Genomic DNA, 19590 nt, shown 5'->3' with positions numbered 1-19590 from the left:
GGATTGCAAGTGTCTCCGAGGACTCGGCATGGGGGGGGGGGGGGGGGGGGGGGGGGGGGCGCGCTCGTTCCTCCGTTCCACGTGAGAGACCCCCCCCCACTCTCCCCCGTTCTACCAGAGGGGAGCCCGAGGCACGGAGCGCCGGCAGACAGGAAGCCAGTCGCGCCGCGGAATGAAACCATCCCTCCGTCCCTGTGCTCTGTGCCGGGGCTTCGGCCGCGACCACCGGGGCCGCCCCTCAGCCCAGCTTGTCCTTGACGTGAGTCCTCTGGTGGGTGATGAAGTTGGAGCTGTTGCTGAAGCCCTTGCCGCACTCGGGGCACTTGTAGGGCCTCTCGCCGGTGTGGATGCGCTGGTGGATGATGAGCACCGAGTTCCAGCTGAAGCCCTTGCCGCACTCGGGGCAGCGGTACGGCTTGTCGCCGCGGTGCGCGCGCTGGTGCATGACCAGGATGGAGCCGCGGCTGAAGCGCTTGCCGCACAGGACGCACTGGAAGGGCCGCTCGCCCGTGTGCGTCCGCCGGTGCGCCGCCAGCTGCGAGCGCTGCCCGAAGGCCTTGCCGCAGTCGCCGCAGCGGTGCGGCCTCTCGCCCGTGTGGATGCGCTGGTGCTTGACGAGGTTGGAGCTCCAGCTGAAGCTCTCGCCGCACGTCCGGCACTCGTAGGGCTTCTCGCCCGTGTGCGTGCCCTGGTGCGCGATGAGGCTGGAGCTCTGGCTGAAGCTCTTGCCGCACTCGCCGCACTTGTACGGCTTCTCCAGCAGGTGCGTGCGGCGGTGCGTGGCCAGGTTGGAGCTGCGGCTGAAGCTCTTGCCGCACTCGGCGCACTGGTACGGCTTCTCGCCCGTGTGCGTGCGCCGGTGCGTGATGAGCGCCGAGCTCTGGCTGAAGCTCTGGCCGCACTCGGCGCACTTGTAGGGCTTCTCGCCCGTGTGGATGCGCTGGTGGCGGATGAGGTTGGAGTTGTAGCTGAAGCTCTCGCCGCACTCCTTGCACGCATACGGCTTCTCGCCCGTGTGGATGCCCTGGTGCGTGTTGAGGCTCGAGCGGTTGCCGAAGCTCTTGCCGCACTCGGGGCACGCGTACGGCTTCTCGCCCGTGTGCGTGCGCTGGTGCGCGATGAGGTTGGGGCTGCGGCTGAAGCTCTTGCCGCACTCGGCGCACTGGAAGGGCTTCTCGCCCGTGTGGATGCGCTGGTGCGTGATGAGGTTGGCGCTGCGGCTGAAGCTCTTGCCGCAGTCCCGGCATTTGTACGGCTTCTCGCCCGTGTGCGTGGTCTGGTGTCTGCTGAAGTTGGAGCCGTCGCTGAAGCTCTTCCCGCACTCGCCGCACTTGTAGTGCTTCTCGCCCGTGTGCGTGCGCTCGTGCGTGATCAGGTGGGACTTGCGGCTGAAGGTCTTGCCGCACTGCGGACACTCGTACGGCTTCTCACCCAGGTAGGTGCCCTGCAGGCCTATGAGCTGCCCCGGCCCCCCGCCCGGGGCCGGCACCCGCCCGCGGGCCTCGGCCGGGGCCCCTCCGCGCCCCCAGTCCCTCTCCGAGTCACTTTCCCAGTCCGACTGCCGAGCGCCCTCCCCGTCGGGCGTCTCCGAGAACAGCTCGCGGGCCTCCACGTCCTCGAAAAGATCTTGAGTGGAGTTCTCCCCGTTCTCGCTCTGGATCTCAAAATCTGAAACGAGAGTGAATTTTTTTTTTTTTTTTTTTTAACAGACTAAACGTTGTGTTTAAATAGGCTCCGTGCTCGGGGCGCCTGAGTGGCTCAGTGGATCAGGTGTCCAACTTGGGCTCAGGACACGGTCTCCCAGTCCACGAGTTTGAGCCCCACGTGCGGCTCTGTGCTGACAGATCGGAGCCTGGAGCCTGCTTCGGATTCTGTCTCTCCCTCTTTCTCTGCTCCTCCCCTGCTCATATGCGCTCTCTCAAAAAAAAAATAAACATTAAAAAAATAAACATAAGAAAATATAGTAGGCTCCATGCCCAGTGTGGAGCTCGAACTCACAACCCTGAGATCAGGAGTCACACACTCTACTGACTAAGGCAGCCAGGCCCTCCTAAAGATTAAACTAATGAAAAGAAAGAGGCCAAGGAATACTCAAAACTTTTAAAACCCAGGTTGATTTATGGGGCGCCTGGGTGACTCAATCCCTTAGGCATCTGACTTCAGCTCAGGTCATGATCTCACGGTTTGTGGGTCCCAGCCCCTCCTCGTGCTGACAGCTTGGAGCCTGGAGGCTGCTTCAGATTGTGTCTCCTTTTTCTGACCCTCCCCTTCTCGTGCACTCTCTCTCTCTGTCTCACAAATATAAATGTTTAAAAAAAAAAAAAGAAAAGAAAAGACAAAACCAGGTTGATTTCCTTCTACGTGATACCCATGTGGTAATCATCCAGAATTTCTAAGTCTTAAAGACTTGGGTCCCATGTCTGTACCTGTTTCTCCACTGGGAAATGAAGTCCGGTGGGGATGTGAAAATCCTAAACAAGGGAAAGTAACAGAGAATGCAGTGACCGCCAAAACTCACCAAAGTGACGTATGGCTAACAGGTGCTCAATTAAATTTGGTAAATGAATGAATAAGTTTTTCATTGGTACTGGAGAAACTTCCCTAAAAGTCAATCTCCTTCCCTAAAAGTCAATCTCCTTCCAGGGGAGCCTGGGTGGCTCAGTCACTTAAGCATCAGACTCTTGGTTTTGGGTCAGGTCATGATCTCATGGTTTCTTGAGTTTGTGCCCCGAATCAGGATATTCTCTGACCCCCTCTCTATCTCTGTCCTTCCCCTACTCATGCTGTCTCTATCTCTATCTCAAAAGTAAATTTAAAAGTTTTTAAAAAAGGAACTTACATAATAATCTCATGCATTACAGTATGTCTGGTGTTTATAATCTTATTAGGTTATAAGTAAGACACAGACAAGAAAACAGGGCATCTGCAAAAAGGACTTCTAGGCGTCTACACTGATGACGAAACAAGTGGGCAGTTAAAAGAGCCCTAAGATTTCTCTGCACTAGAATGGACCTCTCATCGGTAATATAAAACATCTACCTTCCAGGAACTTGTCAAACTCTACTGCCCAATACCTCTCAAACATTTGAGTGAAAGAAATCATGAAGGAGGATCGCTGAAAAGACATGCGTTCCCTTCCTTAATTGAGAGGCTCTGAAGTCTATCCCAGGATCAGACCAGGGCAGCGGAGAGCCATTAGCCCGGATCTCATTGTTCTGATCTCCGCAGAACTGAACTGTGTGTTGACTTAATGGCTCTGGCCAACAGTCACGGACAGTCTGAGAAGTGTCATTAGAAATTAACGGCTGTCGGGAACATGAACACTGCCAGGAAGCTGTTGGCAACACTGTTTATACCACACAGTGTCCTCTTGATGAGTGAGAAGGAAATTTCCCTGTAACTGAAATTCCCAGAAGAACCACTCTTCTGATCAATGCATTTGTGTTTGCCTCACACCTCTGGTTGTGGCTCCCGTCTCTGCCGTGCCTGCTTGTACAGCCCGCAACCTGTGTTCTTTCATTTCGTTGTCCCCTTGCATTATTTTCTTTTTTGCTCTCATTTCCTTGTGCCTCTTTCTTTCTTTTCTTTCTCTCTCTCTCTCTCTCTCTCTCTCTCTCTCTCCTTCTCTCTCCCTTCCTTATTTTCTCTTCTCTTCTCTCTCTCTTTCTTTTCTTTCTTTTTCTTTCCTTCTTTCCCCCCTTTCTTTCTCTCTCTTTTTGGTTAATCTCCATAACGTTCCAATTTTAGTATATGTGCTACCGAAGTGAGCACCCTTGTGCTGTTTCCATTTAATTCTTTTCTGGAATTCTGTAGGGTACAGAAACAAATCAGCGATTTATAGATAAGGATGACAGCCTGATTATTCCTAACACCTAACATGAGAGCTCCAGAAAAAGCAGATCCATCCAGAGCAGGGAAGATCATTAGTCAAATAATTATCCAAAGTCCTAGTGATTGAAGCTAAGAAATTGTTTATTTAAAGGTTAGATGCTTGATTCTGCGGCTATGAGTTTCTGTAAGGTGAGGCAGATTTCCGTATGTGCACGTGGTCAACTGACACGCATCCCTCGGGGAGAACCGGGCTCCAGCTGTGCCATCGGTCAGTACTGGTTGAGATTGTATTTAAACTTACAAGTAGACATAAGGGTACATTTCATGCTCACTAACACACACTCGCCGGTACTGTGTGGACCCCAGGGGACCAGTGCAGGCTCGAGGGCCACCATGCATGTTCCCACGTGGCCCAGACCGGGAGCTCTGCACATCCTCGGCTTCCCGCCATGGTTTCCCAAGTCTCCAGCACAGAGGCCTGCCGTCATCGCTCTTCAACGGGCAGACGCCCTGTTTTACTTTCAGCAAGCCAGCTCTCCCCAAAACATGTTTTTAAAACAATTTTAGCAGCTGTTCCCTGCTGACCAGGGGCACTAGCTAATAAGGCTTCCCACTGCCTTAAGATCAGAAGGACTGGTTGGTGTGTTCTGGAATGAGCTCAGAAGCAACAGGGAAAATAAACAGAACTCAAACTCCATTTGCAGTGAGATTAGGGAGAAGACTAATTTGCAGACACCAAAATACATATAAGGGCTTCCAAAAACAGCCGAGACGGGGCAGAGGCTCATGAGGCAGGAAGTGAAGAGAATAAGCATGGAAAGCAGGGTGGGGGGTTGGGGGACGCTGAGGGCAGCTGATCTCAGTAAGCTCAGAAAATCACCTCCTCCAGGTAAGGGACTCACCCTCAAGAGCAACAGTGCGTGTGGGAACTGGGGCAGGCGGGTGGCTTCAGGAGGTCAGGCCACCGAGGACCACCCGGAGGAGCCGTGCTCGCAGGAAGTGCTCGGTTTCTGTGAACAGAGAAGGAGACAGCCTCTGACCCCCCACACATTAATCATGGGACTCTTTCCTGAGAAAGCGACCTATGTCACACGTTAAAAAACTATTAAAGCAACTGCCTGTAGGAAGGATGGCTGCGAAGTAAACAGTTGAGAAGAGACTGTGAGACGAGAGGAACAGACGGAGCGGCGGCCGCAGGACTCGGGGAAGCACAGGGATTCGGAGGCCCAAGGACAAAACGGGGACACGATGGGAAAGAGGCCCCCAGGAAAGCTTGGGGAGGCGGAGGGGGACCGAAATGAGAAAAGCAGTAAAAAGAAGGGGACAGAGAGGACAAGGGGATTAAAGAGAAGGACAGAAACAGACAAAAGGAGAATCCAAATGCACAGAACTGGCGTTGCCGTGAAAAGGGAACTAAATCAAAGGAACAGAACAAACGCTCAAAGTGTAACCAATGAAGCTCTAAGGACCCTTGAAAGGTGCTCTGTGTCAAGAAACCCAGCCCAGGATGGTGAGCGACGAGACGGTGGACAACAGGGCAAAGGGCTCCAGTCACACGCAGGGGAGGAGAACCAGCTAGACTTCTCCACGGGCACGTTCAAGTTCACTGCCCCCGACAGGCAGCGAGAGCCGCGAGGCAGAGCGGGAGAGCAAAGGTGGGCCCGGGCTTTCACGTTCAACAAAACAGCCCTCCGAGTATCAGGCTTGCAGGCAAATGGCGTTGAATCCACACAAAGTCACAGACTATGATTCCTAGGAGCCCTTCTTGAAGACATTACTAGGAGGGGAGCTTCATTCCGCCAAGCGATGAAGGGGACTCTAGAGCCAAAGGCCTGGGGATGAACGCCTGATAAAAAGTCTCAAACTACTGTGGCGATCACAACGGGAAAACAGAATGTCAAGGTTACAGAGTGATGCAGAAAGGATACGCTAGCCAAAATCGGGGCTGAGAGAAGGTAGGTGGGAGACATGGTCACTGACTGCCTTGTCTGGATACCTAGGAATTCAAAGTGTCTCACTTAAAAGTGGCAAATCACGCACTTGAAGTGTGTCTGTATCAGTACAAAAATAGGGGCGCCGGGATGGCTCATCAGTAGGTTAAGCACCCGACTTGGGCTCAGGTCATGATCTTACAGTTCTTGAGTCAGGCTTTGTGCTGACAGCTCAGAGACTAGAGCCTGCTTCAGATTCTGTGTCTCCCTCTCTCTCTGCCTCTCCCCTGCTTGCCCTCTGTCTCTGTCTCTCTCAAAAATAAATAAACATAAAAAAAAAATTTTAAATAAATAAACGTTAAGGAGCACCTGGCTGGCTCAGTCAGTGGGGCGTGTGACTCTTGATCTCGGGGTTGTGAGTTCGACCCCCATGTTGGATATAGAGATTACTAAAAAAAAAAAAAAAAAACTTGAAAAAAAATCTTAAGGTTACTGACTAATATCAGGGATGGGGAGGAGAGGGACTATCTTTGCTGGATGTTAAAACCTATTACAGAATCTCAGGAATGAAAACATAAATTGACAATAAAAGCAACAAAACAACACAGCAACTCTAGAAATAGACTCAAAAGACATGTGAATTCAGAATGTGATTCAGGTGTCACATGAAAAGACAGACGAGCGGAAGGGAAACAAGAATCCGTATAATGACTCTGGGACTTTAACGTATGATAAAGGCAGCCTCTCAGGTCCTTGGAGAAGAGACATGACATTGAGTAAATGAGGCTGGACTGACTGGTTAGGCCAAATGGAAAAATCTGAGTTGGATCCCATACTAGGAAAAATCCCAAAGAGATCAAAGATTTAAATGTAAACAAGACAAAAACAGTATCAAACAATTAGATGAAAATAGGAGAGAATTCCCTTATAATAGGAAAGCCTTCAAAGGTGATACATAATTTATGTGACTGTCTTCTACCACCTCATTACACCCCTCACCCCGTCTGCAGCTTAAGTCCCACCCTCCTTTGCTAGACAAAGAGGCAAGACTGTGATATTCCAGGAAAGGCCACAGGGGGTTTGGGAGTTCTGTAAATGCTGCTCTCTGACGGCAGAGAGGCACAGGAGCCGTTCTGAAGGAGAGAAGAGTGGCCCTTCGAGTGATCTGTCTTCACAAGGGCCTCCATGGGAAACACACCACCAAGGTGGGAAGGATGAAGGGTCCTGGCCCCTCCAAGGCTCTCCTCAAGAAAGACGAGCCCTGGTGAAATCAAGAGTACAAAGGGGTGCCTGGGTGGCTCAGTCAGTTAAGCATCCAACTCTTGATCTCAGCTCAGGTCTGGATCTCGGGGTCTTGATCTCAGTGTTGTGAGTTCAAGCCCCACATTAGGTTCCATGCTGGGCATGGAGCCTACTTTTTAAAAAAAAAAAAAAAAGGTACAAAGTAGAGTGCATTCAAGCTCAGGCAGCTCCCTCCTTTTTTACTGGAGACCAATGAAGAACACGAAGATTCAGAAACTGGCCAGGTCACGTGCGAGGAGAATGTCTTCACCAACATGCAATGAGTGGAGCCAGGAAGAAATGGCACAGGCTGGGAACTTTCTTTCAAAAGGAACTTCAGGAGTCGACATCATATTTGCTATTTCAAGATGCCAAGAGGAGCATATTCTGTGGGTGTGATTGCACAGGGGAGGCCGGCTTCTAAGGATGTGGTAGGAAGGCCCAGATCTCCGGGAGAGAAAACTCAAGAGATGAGTCAGGTGTTAAGGAAATAAGGAAAAGACGGTCATTTTTTCTAAGTATCTCTCCCTCAAAACTACTGAAGTGGCGAAGGAGTCACCGTATCTATCTGGAGGCATTGAAATGAAGGTTTTGGACTGTCCTGTGCAGTTTAAGAACTGATAAGCCTCACTACACTATTCAGATTATGCTATCTTCAGACAGTGTAAAGTATTGTGAAAGCAATAAAATAGGGTAATGTGAAAGCCAACGACCAGAGGGCCCCTCTGAGAAGCTGATATCTGGCCAAGATGGGAACATTGGTCTAACTGACTTTTTCTTTTTTAATATTTATTTATTTATTTATTTTTGAGAGAAGGGATAGAGGATCTGAAGCCGGCTCTGTGCTGAGAGCAGAGACCCCAACACAGGGCTCGAACTCACAAACCATGAGATCATAACCTGAGCCAAGTCGGATACTTAACCGACTGAGTCACCCAGGTGCTCTTCTGACTTTTTCTTAGGTAAACTCTACGGACAATGTGGGACTGGAACTCATGACCCTGAGATCAAGAGTTGCACACTTTACCAACTCAGCCAGCCCTGTGCCCCTACTCTGACTGTAACAGTTATCTGTACAATCCCGGTCCATTTGACTGATTCATATGCTTCACTGTAAGCACAATTAGCAAGCTCGTTCCTCTGGATGTAGCGCTTAGTCACCCACTTACTAACAGAGCCATATTTATTTGTCTGTGACTAACTTCAGGTTTTATAAAGTATAAAATGTCCAAGTGCATCCCTGAGGGGCGCCTGGCTGGCTCAGTCAGTTAAGTGTCTGACTTCGGCTTAAGTCATGATCTCACAGTTTGCGAGTTCCAGCCCTGTGTTGGGCTCTGTGCTGACAGCTAGGAACCTGGATTCTGTGTCTCCTTCTCTCTCTCTGCCCCTCCCCAACTCGTGCATGCTTGCTCTTTCTCTCTCAAAAATAAATAAATAATAAAAAAAACTTTTTAAAAAAAGCATCCCTGAGAAAGATTTCAAAGAATCTATGATTCTCTCCTTGTGCACTGCTGCTGGGAATGTAAAGTGGTGCGGACACTGTGGAAAACAGTTTGGCGGTTCCTCAAGAAATTAAGCAGAGAATCATCATATGATCTAATAATTCCACATCTGGATCTTCATCCAAAAGAACTGAAAGCAAGGACTCAAACAGGTATTTTTACATCCAAGTTCATGCGTTACCCGTAATAACCAAATGTTGAAAACAACCCAAACGTCTAGCAACAAATGAATGAATGAAGTATCATTTGGCCTTTGAAGGAATAAAATTCTGACCAGAGGCGCTGGTGGGGATGTTTGGAAAACTGTCTGGCGGTTCTTTAAAAGGTTAAAACAGGGGTGCCTGGGTGGCTCAGTTGGTTAAGTGTCTGACTTTGGCTCAGGTCATGATCTCACAGTCCAAATGATACTTCGAGCCCCCCATCGGGCTCTGTGCTGACAGCTCAGAGCCTGGAGCCTGCTTTGGATTCTGTGTCTCCCTCTCTCTCTGCCCCTCCCCTGCTTGCTCTCTGGCTCTTAAAATAAAGACATAAAAAATTTTTTTTTTAAATTCTAACCCATGCTTCTATATGGATGAAACTTGAAGACACTGTGCTGACTGCAATAATATGCCAGACACAAAAAGATAAATGTATGATTCCTCTATATGAGGTTCCCAGAGCAGTCACGTTTATCATAGCGACAGAAAGGAGAACGGTTGCCAGGGGCCAAGGGGGGTGGGGGGGGGGGGGGAGAAATGGGGTATTACTGTTCAACAGGCAGAGTTTCAGCTTGAGAAAAAGAAAAAGTTCTGAAGATGGTGGTATACAACAATATGAATATAGTTAATGTCCCTGAACGTGTACACATAAAAATGGTTAAAATGGCAAACTTCATATTATATAAATTTTATCACATTAAAAAAAAATAGGGCTCACCTATCAAATTTAAAATAGGAGACGTTATCTACCAGTTATGACCTTAGTTTTAAAGGATTAAATAAATACGCAGAAAAGCAGAGGATTCTCAGAAACATGTTATTAAGTTTCTGATGGTCCAGTAGGCAAAAGAAGAGTATCCTGTTGTAATGAGTATTTCCCTGATCATTCCTAAGGTTGAACATATAGTTTCATAAAGTTATAATTTGCTTTTCTTCATTTCTAAATTGTCCATCCATATCTTTTATTTACTTATTTTGAAAGAGAGAGAAAGAGAGCTCACATGCATGAGCTGGAGAGGGGCAGGGGGAGGTAGAGAGAATCCCATGCAAGCTTCAAGGTGATAGCTCGATTTAGGGGTATGTGGTAGGGGCCTCGATCCCACACACCGTGAGACCATGACCTGAGCCCAAACCAAGAGTTGGATGCTCAACCGACTGAGTCACCCATGCGCTGCCCCTCACTGTTCCTATCTTTTAATTACGTTTCATTCCACTGGGTTGACTTTGCTTATGGATTATACCGCCTCTCACAGATCAAGGCTTTTTGGTGCTTATCTGCTACCCTGTGGACTTTGTTGCAGATATTTCCAGTTGGTGCACTGTCTTTTAACTTTGTGCACAGTACCTTTTTTATACAAAGGACCTTTCTGTTTTCCTGAGCCTGATCCAGCTTTGAGGATTGTTGTCTTGCTTAAGAAGTCCTTCTCCACCACAAGATTATAAAAATATTCTCCTACATGTCATTCCAGGTCTTTTGGAGTAGAGACAGAGCCAGAATCCATCTGGAATTTATTTTTGTCACTTGTGAGGCAGTATCTATTTCTGTAGAAGTTATGAAATAAGGATCCGATGTTAGTTTTTTCAAAACGGTGAGACCACTGTGCAAATACCATTCACTGAACAGTTCTTGAATTGCCTCAGGACCTCTTTCTTCCCTCCTGGGGAACTAAACAAAAGATGCAGACCAGGCCTGGGACAAAGCAATGGCTCCTGGATTTTCCCACGCTGGACACAGGCTCTAGACTCACGCGCACGGCACACCGCCGCTGCGGTTAGCAGGGCCGTGCGTGACCCCTGCCTGGCCAGACGCCTCCGCTTTCTCTCTCACACTAGAAAGCAGATCACAGTGAGTGTGAGGTAATAGCTCTCAACAGGGAGATAAACCTGAATTTACTGTGATTTATTTACAACAATGAAATAAATTAGTCGCAGACTTTGGCGCTTTAGTGTGGGTTAGGCTCCAAACTCTGGTAAAGCCCGTCCCACCTGACTGCGATACACCGTCTCTCAACAACGCAGTCAGAGCCATTGGTCTAAACCGCAGGCTTTGACTCAGATACAGCTTACCGTCCAGCTGGGCTCCCCCATTGGAGCGCTGCCCCGACGAGCCTGCCTGGGCCCGGGAGCATCATTCCGCCTGCACTCTGGCTGCGTGACAGATGAGCCGCTGATAAAACCAGCAGTGAGCTGTTAGCAGCTTCAAGGAACGACTGCCGAACACCCTTCAGTTATAACATTACATCTAAGATCTCTGTGTGGTACACGTTTCCAATATTTAAGTGAATTAATAAAGGTGATGTTTGTTTTGAGGCTAAGAATCATAGCTTTAAAAAGACCTTTACAACCCCAACACTCTCCGCTCTCCTTCTTAAGAAAAATGAATGCATTTGCTCTTTGTTGGCAATGAGGGAGCATTTTGCTGGGGCCGAAAACTCAGCGTAGGTCACCTGTTGCCTGCGCCCAAAGGCCAGGTGATGGATGCTGAAGATGGCTGGAGGCCAGCTGTGACTCTTTGGCTCGACTGTTGGACAAGAGTAGGCTTGAAGCTGGGGCACCTGGGTGGCTCAGTCGGTTGAGCATCCGACTTCGGCTCAGGTCATGATCTCACAGTTTGTGGGTTGAGCCCCACATCAGGCTCTGTGCTGATGGCTCAGATCCTGTTTCAGATTCTGTGTTTCCCTCTCTTTCTGCCCCTTCCCCACTCATTCTCTGTCTCTCAAAACTGAATAAACGCTAAAAAAAAAAAAAATTTAAAAAAAAAAAAAGAAGCTGTGAGGATGCACTGACCCCCTTAAGTGCATCCACAGACGCCTCATTAAGAATAAGGTTTTCGAGGGCACCTGGCAGTTAAGCATCCAACTTCGGCTCAGGTCATGATCTCACGGTTCGTGGGTTCGAGCCCCGCGTCGGGCTCTGTGCTGACAGCTCAGAGCCTGGAGCCTGTTTCAGAATATGTGACTCCCTCTCTCTCTGCCCCTCCCCTGCTCATGCTGTCTCTCTCTTTCAGAAATAAATAAAAAACATTAAAAAATTAAAAAATTAAAAAGAGTAGGCTTGAAGTTGACCGCCTCATTCCTCTCTAAGCCAAAGCAGAGCAGTGCTTCTCGAACTTCAGAGTGCAGACAGACCTCCTGGAGATCCTGGATGAAGGTCTGGCTCTCCGGGGCTGGGGTGAGACCGAGTGTGCCTTTCCAACAAGCTCCGGGTGACACAGTATCATCGGTCCACAGACCACACTGTTAGAGTAACAGGCTCTAAGCAGTGGTTTTGAAACTTTGCTGCATCTGAGGACCCACCCGGGAGCTTTCAAAACCTTGCCTGGGCCACACCTCCTGCCAGCTAAACCAGAAAATCAGAATCCCTGGGGGTGGGCCCTCGGACCCCAAGTGATTCCGACGTGCGGCCAGGTGTGAGAACAAGAGGTGCAGCGCGGTGGCTCGCAAAGTGGAGATGGAATCAGGATCACTTGGAGGGCTTGTTAAACCCCAGGGTGCTGGGCCCCGTGCTCAGTTTCCCGTTCGGTAGGCCTGGGGTGGGGCCCAGGAATTTCATTTCTAACACATTTCCAGGTGATGCTGATGCTGCTGGTCCAGGGGCCACACATGGCACTAATGGTCAGAGGATTTATCTATCAGGAATGTATCCATTTCGAGGCCAATAATTTCCCTTTGCTCCCCTCTGATGTCAGCAATCTCTTTTCTGGGTGATGGAGCTTCTGCGAGATAAAATCTATGTACCAGGGCTTTCCTCTGATGTAGCACAAACACAGGTTTGGGGTGTCTGGGAAAGGCCACTGAGGCGTGAGTCCACCGGTCTGCAGGCTCCGACAGTGTCTGCTTACCTCTTACAGAAAGCTGGATGAAATCTGGGTAGAGCAATTAGAGAACCGTCCAGAGTCAAGCTGTCTCAATTCTACAGTGACTAGGGGCGCCTGGGTGGCCTGGTTGGTCGAGCGCCCAACTTTGGTTCAGGTTCGTGAGTTCAAGCCCTGAGTTGGGCTCGCTGCTGTCAGCGCGGCGCCTGCTTCAAGAATCTCTGTCTCCCTCCCTCTCTGCTCTTACCCTGCTTACGCACACTCAAAAATAAACACTTAAAAAAATAAAAATAAAACAAAAGCTTAGCATGGCTTTCTCAAGGAAATGCAGAGAAGCCTGGAATGAAGACGCTGTCTGTCTGCCTCCTTCATGGACTGAGCAGAGTTTCTCCACAGCTGCAGGTGGGCAGGGAGGATTCACTTATTCACGCCAATAACACTTCCTGAGTTCCCACCGGGAGGGGGGCACTGTGCGCATGGCTGCGAGAGAAGAAAGGAAAGGAGGAAGGAAGGAAGGGAGGGCGTGTAGGAGGGAGGGAGGGAAAGAGGTTCCATGCCTCCTGGGATTTTACAGGTTCCTAGAAGAGCTAAGTCAACCCTTCACGTAACTAGAAAACAACATGGAACATCATCAAAAGCTAAAGAACACGGAGACTCCAAACGCCCTGGGGGAGATGGCTTCTGGAAGAGATGATCGGAGATGCTCTTGGGCGGCTGGACCCTCTAGGGACAGGGAGGAGGGACCGGAATCAAGGACGGCTTTATGGAGGGCATCTCCAAGGGTCTGCACTCAAAGGACTCCTGGGCTTTTCTCACACAGGGATGGGACAAAGCCATTCTGACTCAAAATTCAGAAGCACAGACGAATGCTAGAGAGCCCCAGCGACGTTCAAGCAACAGCAAGATCTGGTGCGAATGGCGCAAGGGCAGCCGCAGGGCTGGTGACACAGGGCCCTGGCTCCGGGCCGAAGAAGGAGGTCCTGCTGGATTTGAGACAGTGGGGACCTCACGGAGAGTTTCAAGCAGGAGAGCGTCGGCTCACATGAGCGGGAGCGAAGCAGGTGCACAGACAGGGAAGGGGCGGTGCCTGCTACATAGGTGTTCCGGTGCGAAACCCCAAGAGCCTGGCTCAGGGCCACGAATGGGGACCAAAATGTCCTTGGGAAACACTCACAAGGAGACATGAGCGTTAGCACTTCAACTATTCACACAGATCCCGTCTTCACTGGACTTACAAGAACCTTTAAATGTGAGTACCTAGGGGCGCCTGGGTGGCTCAGTCAGTTGAGCATCCAACTTCAGCTCAGGTCATGATCTCAGGTTTCTGGGTTCGAGCCCCACGTCGGGCTCTGTGCTGGAGCCTGTTTCAGATTCTGTATCTCTCTCTCTCTCTCTCTGACCCTCCCCTGCTCATGCTGTCTCTGTCTCTCTCTCAGAAATAAATAAAACAAACAAAAAAAAATGTGAGTACCTAGACGTGCCTGGTAGTGAAATATTAAATAACCGCTGTCTAACCAGGCCTTGAAATGGGGAAACGTGTCTAAAGGTCCCCAGCTGCACACACAGAATGGAGGTCAAGTGGTCTTATGGTGAACAAACGAGAAGGGATGGAGATACCACGGATGTTCCCGAGTAATCACGGGGAAGGTCGGGAGACTTTGTTAAATGAATGGAGACCAGAAAAGCCGACCTCAAGGGCAGAAGACAGAGGACTGAAGAGCTCACCTTGGATGTTCTGGGGGCCATAAAAGGCACAAAGCCCCCACAGCAAGTGGGGACGGTGGGGAAGGCCCATAGCAGAGGGTGCCTGTAACCACCTCAGACACCTGCCGAGACCTGACCCTCTGCGTTGTGACTTCCCCAACTAAACAATCCAGAAGTCACTCCTCAGCCCTCAACCCCTCTGGCCTCTCCATAGCATTGGACTGAAGATCCTGAAGTTCATTACAAGCTTGTCACATCCATCAGGAGGCAAGTAAATTAAGTTTTTAGGATGCGATGAGAGATTTTTGTTTTTGTTTTTGCTTTTTTAAAAACGAAGAGTAAAATTAAAAATTATTTTTCAGGGCCAAAGAAAAATCAAGTACTTTGCTTCAAATGAAATCTACCAAATACTCAGGTATTCACTTTCGAATGCCCCCTCTCTGTAAAGCAAGGTCTCATATTATTCTTCCTTTCTGGTTTTTTATTCTAATAAACTTCGACTGCTGGTCAAAAAACAAAAACAAAATCAAAACAAAACACTATGAAACACACACGGAAGCAAACCGACTGGAGTTTGAATCCTGGCCCCACCACTTAGCAGCTGTGTGTGATGCTGAGTGCGGCCTTGACCTTGCCGAACTTCCATTTCCTCATCTGTAAAATGACAGCCTTACCCACCTCCCAGGTTTGCCAGTGAGATGGCCACGTAAGGTGCCCAGGGCAGGGCTGGGCTCACAGGAGGCCCTCAACATCAGCCCCTTTCTCCAAAAGACAGCTTTACTGAGACTCCCAAGTCCCTGGGCACTGCTGAAACCTCCACTCCCAAACCTCCTTCCTTTCCTTCTCTTCTCTTCCAGTCTTCTGAATCCTCCAGACTAGATGCCTCCGCATCGGCCACCTTTGTCTTAAGTCCTCGCCTTTCTAAGTTCTTGCCATTTCATTAGCCCTCTTTCCAACCCCCCACTGAGAACTACCGCTTTGCACCAGAGATGTGATGAAATGTTTAAGAACATGGACCATGCCGGGGCGCCTGGGTGGCTTAGTCGGTTAAGCGTCCGACTTTCACTTAGGTCATGATCTCGCGGTTCGTGGGTTCGAGCCCCGCGTCGGGCTCTGTGCTGACTGCCAGCTAGGAGCCTGGAGCCTGTTTCAGTCTATGACTCCCTCTCTCTCTGACCCTCCCCTGCTCACGCTGTCTCTCTCTCTCTCTCCTAGAAATAAATAAAAAATTAAAAAAAAAAAAAAACCTATTAAAGAACATGGACCATGCCTTCAGACCCGTGAGTTCGAATCCTGGTTCAGCCTTGTACTCACTGCATGATCTTCAGGGAGTCACTTAACTTCTCTGGTGGTAACAATCTCGCTTATGTCCCAAGATGCTGAAGGGTCTCTGAGTTTTGCACAGCACAGTGCCTGGACCAGAATGGACTCCGTGAGCGCCAACTCGTGTTACTATCAGTTCATCTTAGGTGTGTCCAGCCTCCTCCCCTTCTCCAGCTGTGGCCACCGCAGCCCAACCAACGCCTGGGTGGCCACTTCCTGGCTGTTCTCCTGTCGCTAGCCTCTCCCTACTCGAATCAAACCTACATCCTGTTGCCAAACCCCACTTCCTCCCATGCCCCTTGGGCTCTAGTTCAAGAACCTGCTGAGGCCAATGACATCCACTCCAAGCCCACCCTTCCCCCACGCTCCACGTCTTACCACTCCCTAAAAATGCACTTTCCACTCCAACCAGCGGGCTTCCCTGACGGTCACATGAGCCAGCGGGCTTCGTGCCACCCCTCCCTGCCGCCCTGCACCTTCTCCAAATTCCACTCCAGTCTACGACCTGCTCCAGTCCCACATCCCTCCCGACCTCTCCCGTCTTCTTTCTCTAAACTTCTACGCTTCTCGTCAGCGCAAAGGCAGCCACGATCCACGGGTCCTGAACAGCCTAAAGGAAACACCTGGTAAGCAGGGGAGCCCAGAACGGAGACGGAGTAGTGAAGTGGCACGTCTCCTCCATCCCAGACGGTATCGCTAACACAGGAGACAAGTGCTTGACCCGTCGCAAAGAGCCCAGGATGACGTTAGACCACAGACGGGTCCTAGGTGTTAGCTGGCTTACTCGTCACTGACCTTGTTTTCATAAAAAGAATCACTCTTTAAAGATAAGGTTATCAGGTTTTTCTAATTGCTGGAACTTCAAATATTTGAATGTTTATTGCACAACCAAAGGAAGGTGCCAAGGGGTGGTTTACTCGGTCTTCAGCCGCCCCTCCTCCCTCACCCCTCCATCAGCCTCCCGCCCTCTCCAAATAAGCACAGGCATAAACACTGCGCTTACTACGCCGACAGAGCCCCAAGCGTGGTCCCGTAAGCCTGTCCCATACTGAAACTCTGGAACTGCCACTGCACACAACAAAGGCGTTAAACAGGGTGACGGTGTCCTGGCTGCCTCCAGACAGAGCAAGAGGAGGGGCTACATGGGGCTCCGTCCTGGATCCCACATTCTCCTCTGCCACAAACACCTCCACGTTGGAGGCGGGTGCCCACCCTCTCCCTGTGAGGTCCGCGTCTTACCACCGCCCCGAAGGGTCTGGGTCAGGTCTTCCACCAGGGCCACGGCCTCCTCGCTGCTCTCGGGCCGGTGCTCTTGCAGCCAGGCCTGGATTTCTCTTGGGAGCACCGTCAGCATCTGTTCCTTGGTGTGCACCTCTGGCCTCAGCCAGCGCCGGCAGAGCTCCCGAAGGCGGCCAAGCGCACCCTGAGGTGCTCCAGCAGCCTCCCCGGGGGGGCTGCCCTTGCCAGCGCTCTGGGGGAGGGGCTGGGACTCAGGGCCATCCTCCTGAAGTACAGCTTCCTGTACCCAAGAGTCATCCTCCAGGATCATGGTGGTGACCTCCTCCTGTTCATCTTCCTCTTGAGGCCCCTGGACCAAGGGGCTCGGGGGAGCGGTTCCTCTTGGCCCCTCTGCAGCCATCACCCACCTTCCCAGGGCAATCACGCAGGCTTCTAGCCTTGAACTTGAGTCTTCTAGAGCCAGGCTCGCTGAGAAGACAACTCCCTCTTCAAATTTCAACAAGCGGTGGGGCTGAGAAATGAGAAAAGAGAACCACAGTCATTAAGTAGACTGTCCTACAGGGATCTAACTCCCAGCAGCCCAGGCCAGGCCACCAAGTGAGTCTTGCGTCTGCAAATTAACAGAAGTCTCCTGCCTCTCTTAAAGGAAAAGAACGGCTTATTCCTGAAAACCTTTCTATGGCAAAAGAAGAATCACAAGCACAAAAAATACAGCACTTTTCTTTCTAAAAGCATGAGCATCAGAAATTCAAAGCCCTCCTGAGAACCCAGGACTGAGTTATTCTGCCCTGACTCAGTTCAGACTTGCTGCGGAGTGACCCTGACCTAACATACAACTTAGTCACTTCACTTCAGTGACCATCCTCCTTACGGGGACATCTTCAGGATTGGCAATGGAGCAGATGTCAAGACGCTTTGAGCTTTGCTGCGAGGAAGGTAATACCTGAACTGCATTATTACCATAGACTTATGAAGTTTTAACATGTACGCTGTCTTCAATGCAGACTCGGCCCCCTTGGGAATTCATCTTTAAAAACAACCATCTTCGTAAAGAAAATTTATTTGCAAGGAAACAAAACCCTATTATATATGATTGTTTCTAATTGTAAAACAAACCCGACTTTTAAAAAATCCAGCAGCAGAGGAATGGCTAGGGTGTATGGCACATCCACACAGTAAGATATATTTATTTTATGCTGATTTTTTTTAAAAAACTATGCTGATTTAATAATGACTACTGACTGAGAAGGGGCTCAAAAAAGCCTTTGGGGTGCTGGAAACGTTCTATATCTTGATTTGATGATGGCTGCACAAAGCATACATATGAAATTTCAGATTTGTGCATTCTGCTGTAGTTTTAAGTATTTTAAGAATTATGCTGACAGATTATTATTAACCATTAATAATCGGAGATAATCTTCATAAATATGAAACTTACGGATAAAAACACACCTAGCAAAACAGAAACACTAGACAAAGTATGACCCTAAATCCACTTAAAAATGAACACGTACACAAGGCAACAACAAAACAACAACAACAAAAAACTTGGGGCATTAATTACACAAGACGTTGGGACCAGTGAAATTACGACTATAAAAGCAATGGAAATTTACTCTTTAAAAATCATTATTACATGGTGAAGACTCAGGTAACAACTCCTCCTCCCCCCCCCCACACACACACACACAAAATAAAGGAAAAAGGGGGGAAACTGGGAAGGAAAAAGAAAAAGAAGAAAGCTAGTGGGAATAGTGAAGCTTTCAAGGTGTTATTTACCAAAGGGCCAGAAGAGGCACAGGTATAGCAGAAGTCCTGCATGGGAGCCCTGGAAAACTGCACCCGGTGAGCTCATTCGGGGCTGACCCGGGGCAAGACACGCCCCCTCGGAAGCTCAGTTTCCCCATCCGTAAAGCCCGGAGCCGCGCGGGATGCCGTCCAGCGTGCCTTCCAGTCCCCATCCCGCGCCCCTGGCTGGACGTGCACGGAGCTCACCGCCCGGGAGCAGAGTTCGGGGGCGTCCACCGAGCGGACCCGGCGCGTCCCACCCGCGGACCCCGACCCGCAGTCGCGGACAGCGCCCCCGACGCCCCTCCCCCAGCAGGACTGCCCGCACTGGCTCCAGGCCCGTTATTCCCTCTCCGCGGGCTACTCCCCCGGCCAGCACCGCTCCCGGCCCTTCTCGCCGGGCTCACCTCTCGGGAGACCAGGTCGGGCTTCCGCGGCCACTCCGCACGCAAAAGCGCCCCCGGGCACGACACGGCCCCTCCAGATCCTCCGCGGCTCAAGCCCGAGGGGCACCGAGAACAATGGACGGGAGAGGCCCGCCCCCCGCCGCGCTTATTGGCCGCCGAGAACGGCCCCTGGAAACCCTGCTCTCCTACTGGCTCTCCTGAGGCGGCCGGGGAGGGAGGCTGGGCCGAGCGCATTGTGGGAGTTGTAGTCCCCCGCGGCGGCCCGGCCCGCGGGGCTGGGAGCTCAGCCCCCAGCCGACGGCCCGGCAGTACCGCAGGCAAATCCGGGGACCGGCCCTCAGGACCCCAGGGTTGGCCAGAGCTGTGACCTGGTACAGGTCATTTCACTTCCTTGTACTCGCCTATCAGAAATGAAACTTGTGTGGAGGGGACTGCGTGGCAAGGCGTGTTTTAGGCGCCCCCGAAGGCTGTGCCCGGAGCAGGCAGGAGTCCCGGGAGAAGCACCCCCCACCCCGCGGCTGCCCCCGCCCGGCGCCCCCTCCCCCAGCCTGCGGGTCCACGGTCGCACCTGGC

At 50.6% G+C, this 19590-nt stretch overlaps 2 protein-coding genes across 3 annotated transcripts in view; one reads left to right on the top strand and one right to left on the bottom strand.

Moving 5' to 3' along the window:
• The window catches only part of WDR73 (WD repeat domain 73), a 92437-nt gene that overhangs the window by 43030 nt on the left and 29817 nt on the right, over positions 1-19590 (top strand). The gene's annotated exons all lie outside the window — the stretch shown is intronic.
• On the bottom strand, positions 162-19565 carry LOC120248746 (zinc finger and SCAN domain-containing protein 2). 2 transcript variants are annotated; one of them, XM_039257208.1, is made up of 3 exons: positions 19018-19565; positions 16823-17333; positions 162-1668 (listed from the first exon to the last, which is right to left on the bottom strand). In XM_039257208.1, the coding sequence occupies exons 1-3, from the start codon at positions 19249-19251 to the stop codon at positions 239-241; spliced, it is 2175 nt and encodes a 724-aa protein (XP_039113139.1). In that variant the 5' UTR covers positions 19252-19565; the 3' UTR covers positions 162-238. The 2 variants fall into 2 exon arrangements, with proteins under 2 accessions (XP_039113139.1, XP_039113148.1); XM_039257217.1 differs by lacking the exon at positions 19018-19565 and adding an exon at positions 18602-18631.

This window comes from Hyaena hyaena, unplaced genomic scaffold (assembly GCF_003009895.1).
Source record: "Hyaena hyaena isolate Hyena2069 unplaced genomic scaffold, ASM300989v1 scaffold_13, whole genome shotgun sequence".
Lineage (NCBI taxonomy): Eukaryota > Metazoa > Chordata > Mammalia > Carnivora > Hyaenidae > Hyaena > Hyaena hyaena.
Note: the sequence above shows the minus strand (reverse complement) of the source record. Positions and strands in the feature narration are given on the sequence as shown.

Coding starts and splice junctions, on each gene's coding strand:
- LOC120248746 (XM_039257208.1), bottom strand. CDS start 19,251: ATGCGCTCGGCCCAGCCTCCCTCCCCGGCCGCCTCAGGAGAGCCAGTA. Junction 17,334..19,017: donor CCGACCTGGTCTCCCGAGAG/GTGAGCCCGGCG, acceptor CTCATTTCTCAG/CCCCACCGCTTGTTGAAATT. Junction 1,669..16,822: donor CCAGACCCTTCGGGGCGGTG/GTAAGACGCGGA, acceptor CTCTCGTTTCAG/ATTTTGAGATCCAGAGCGAG.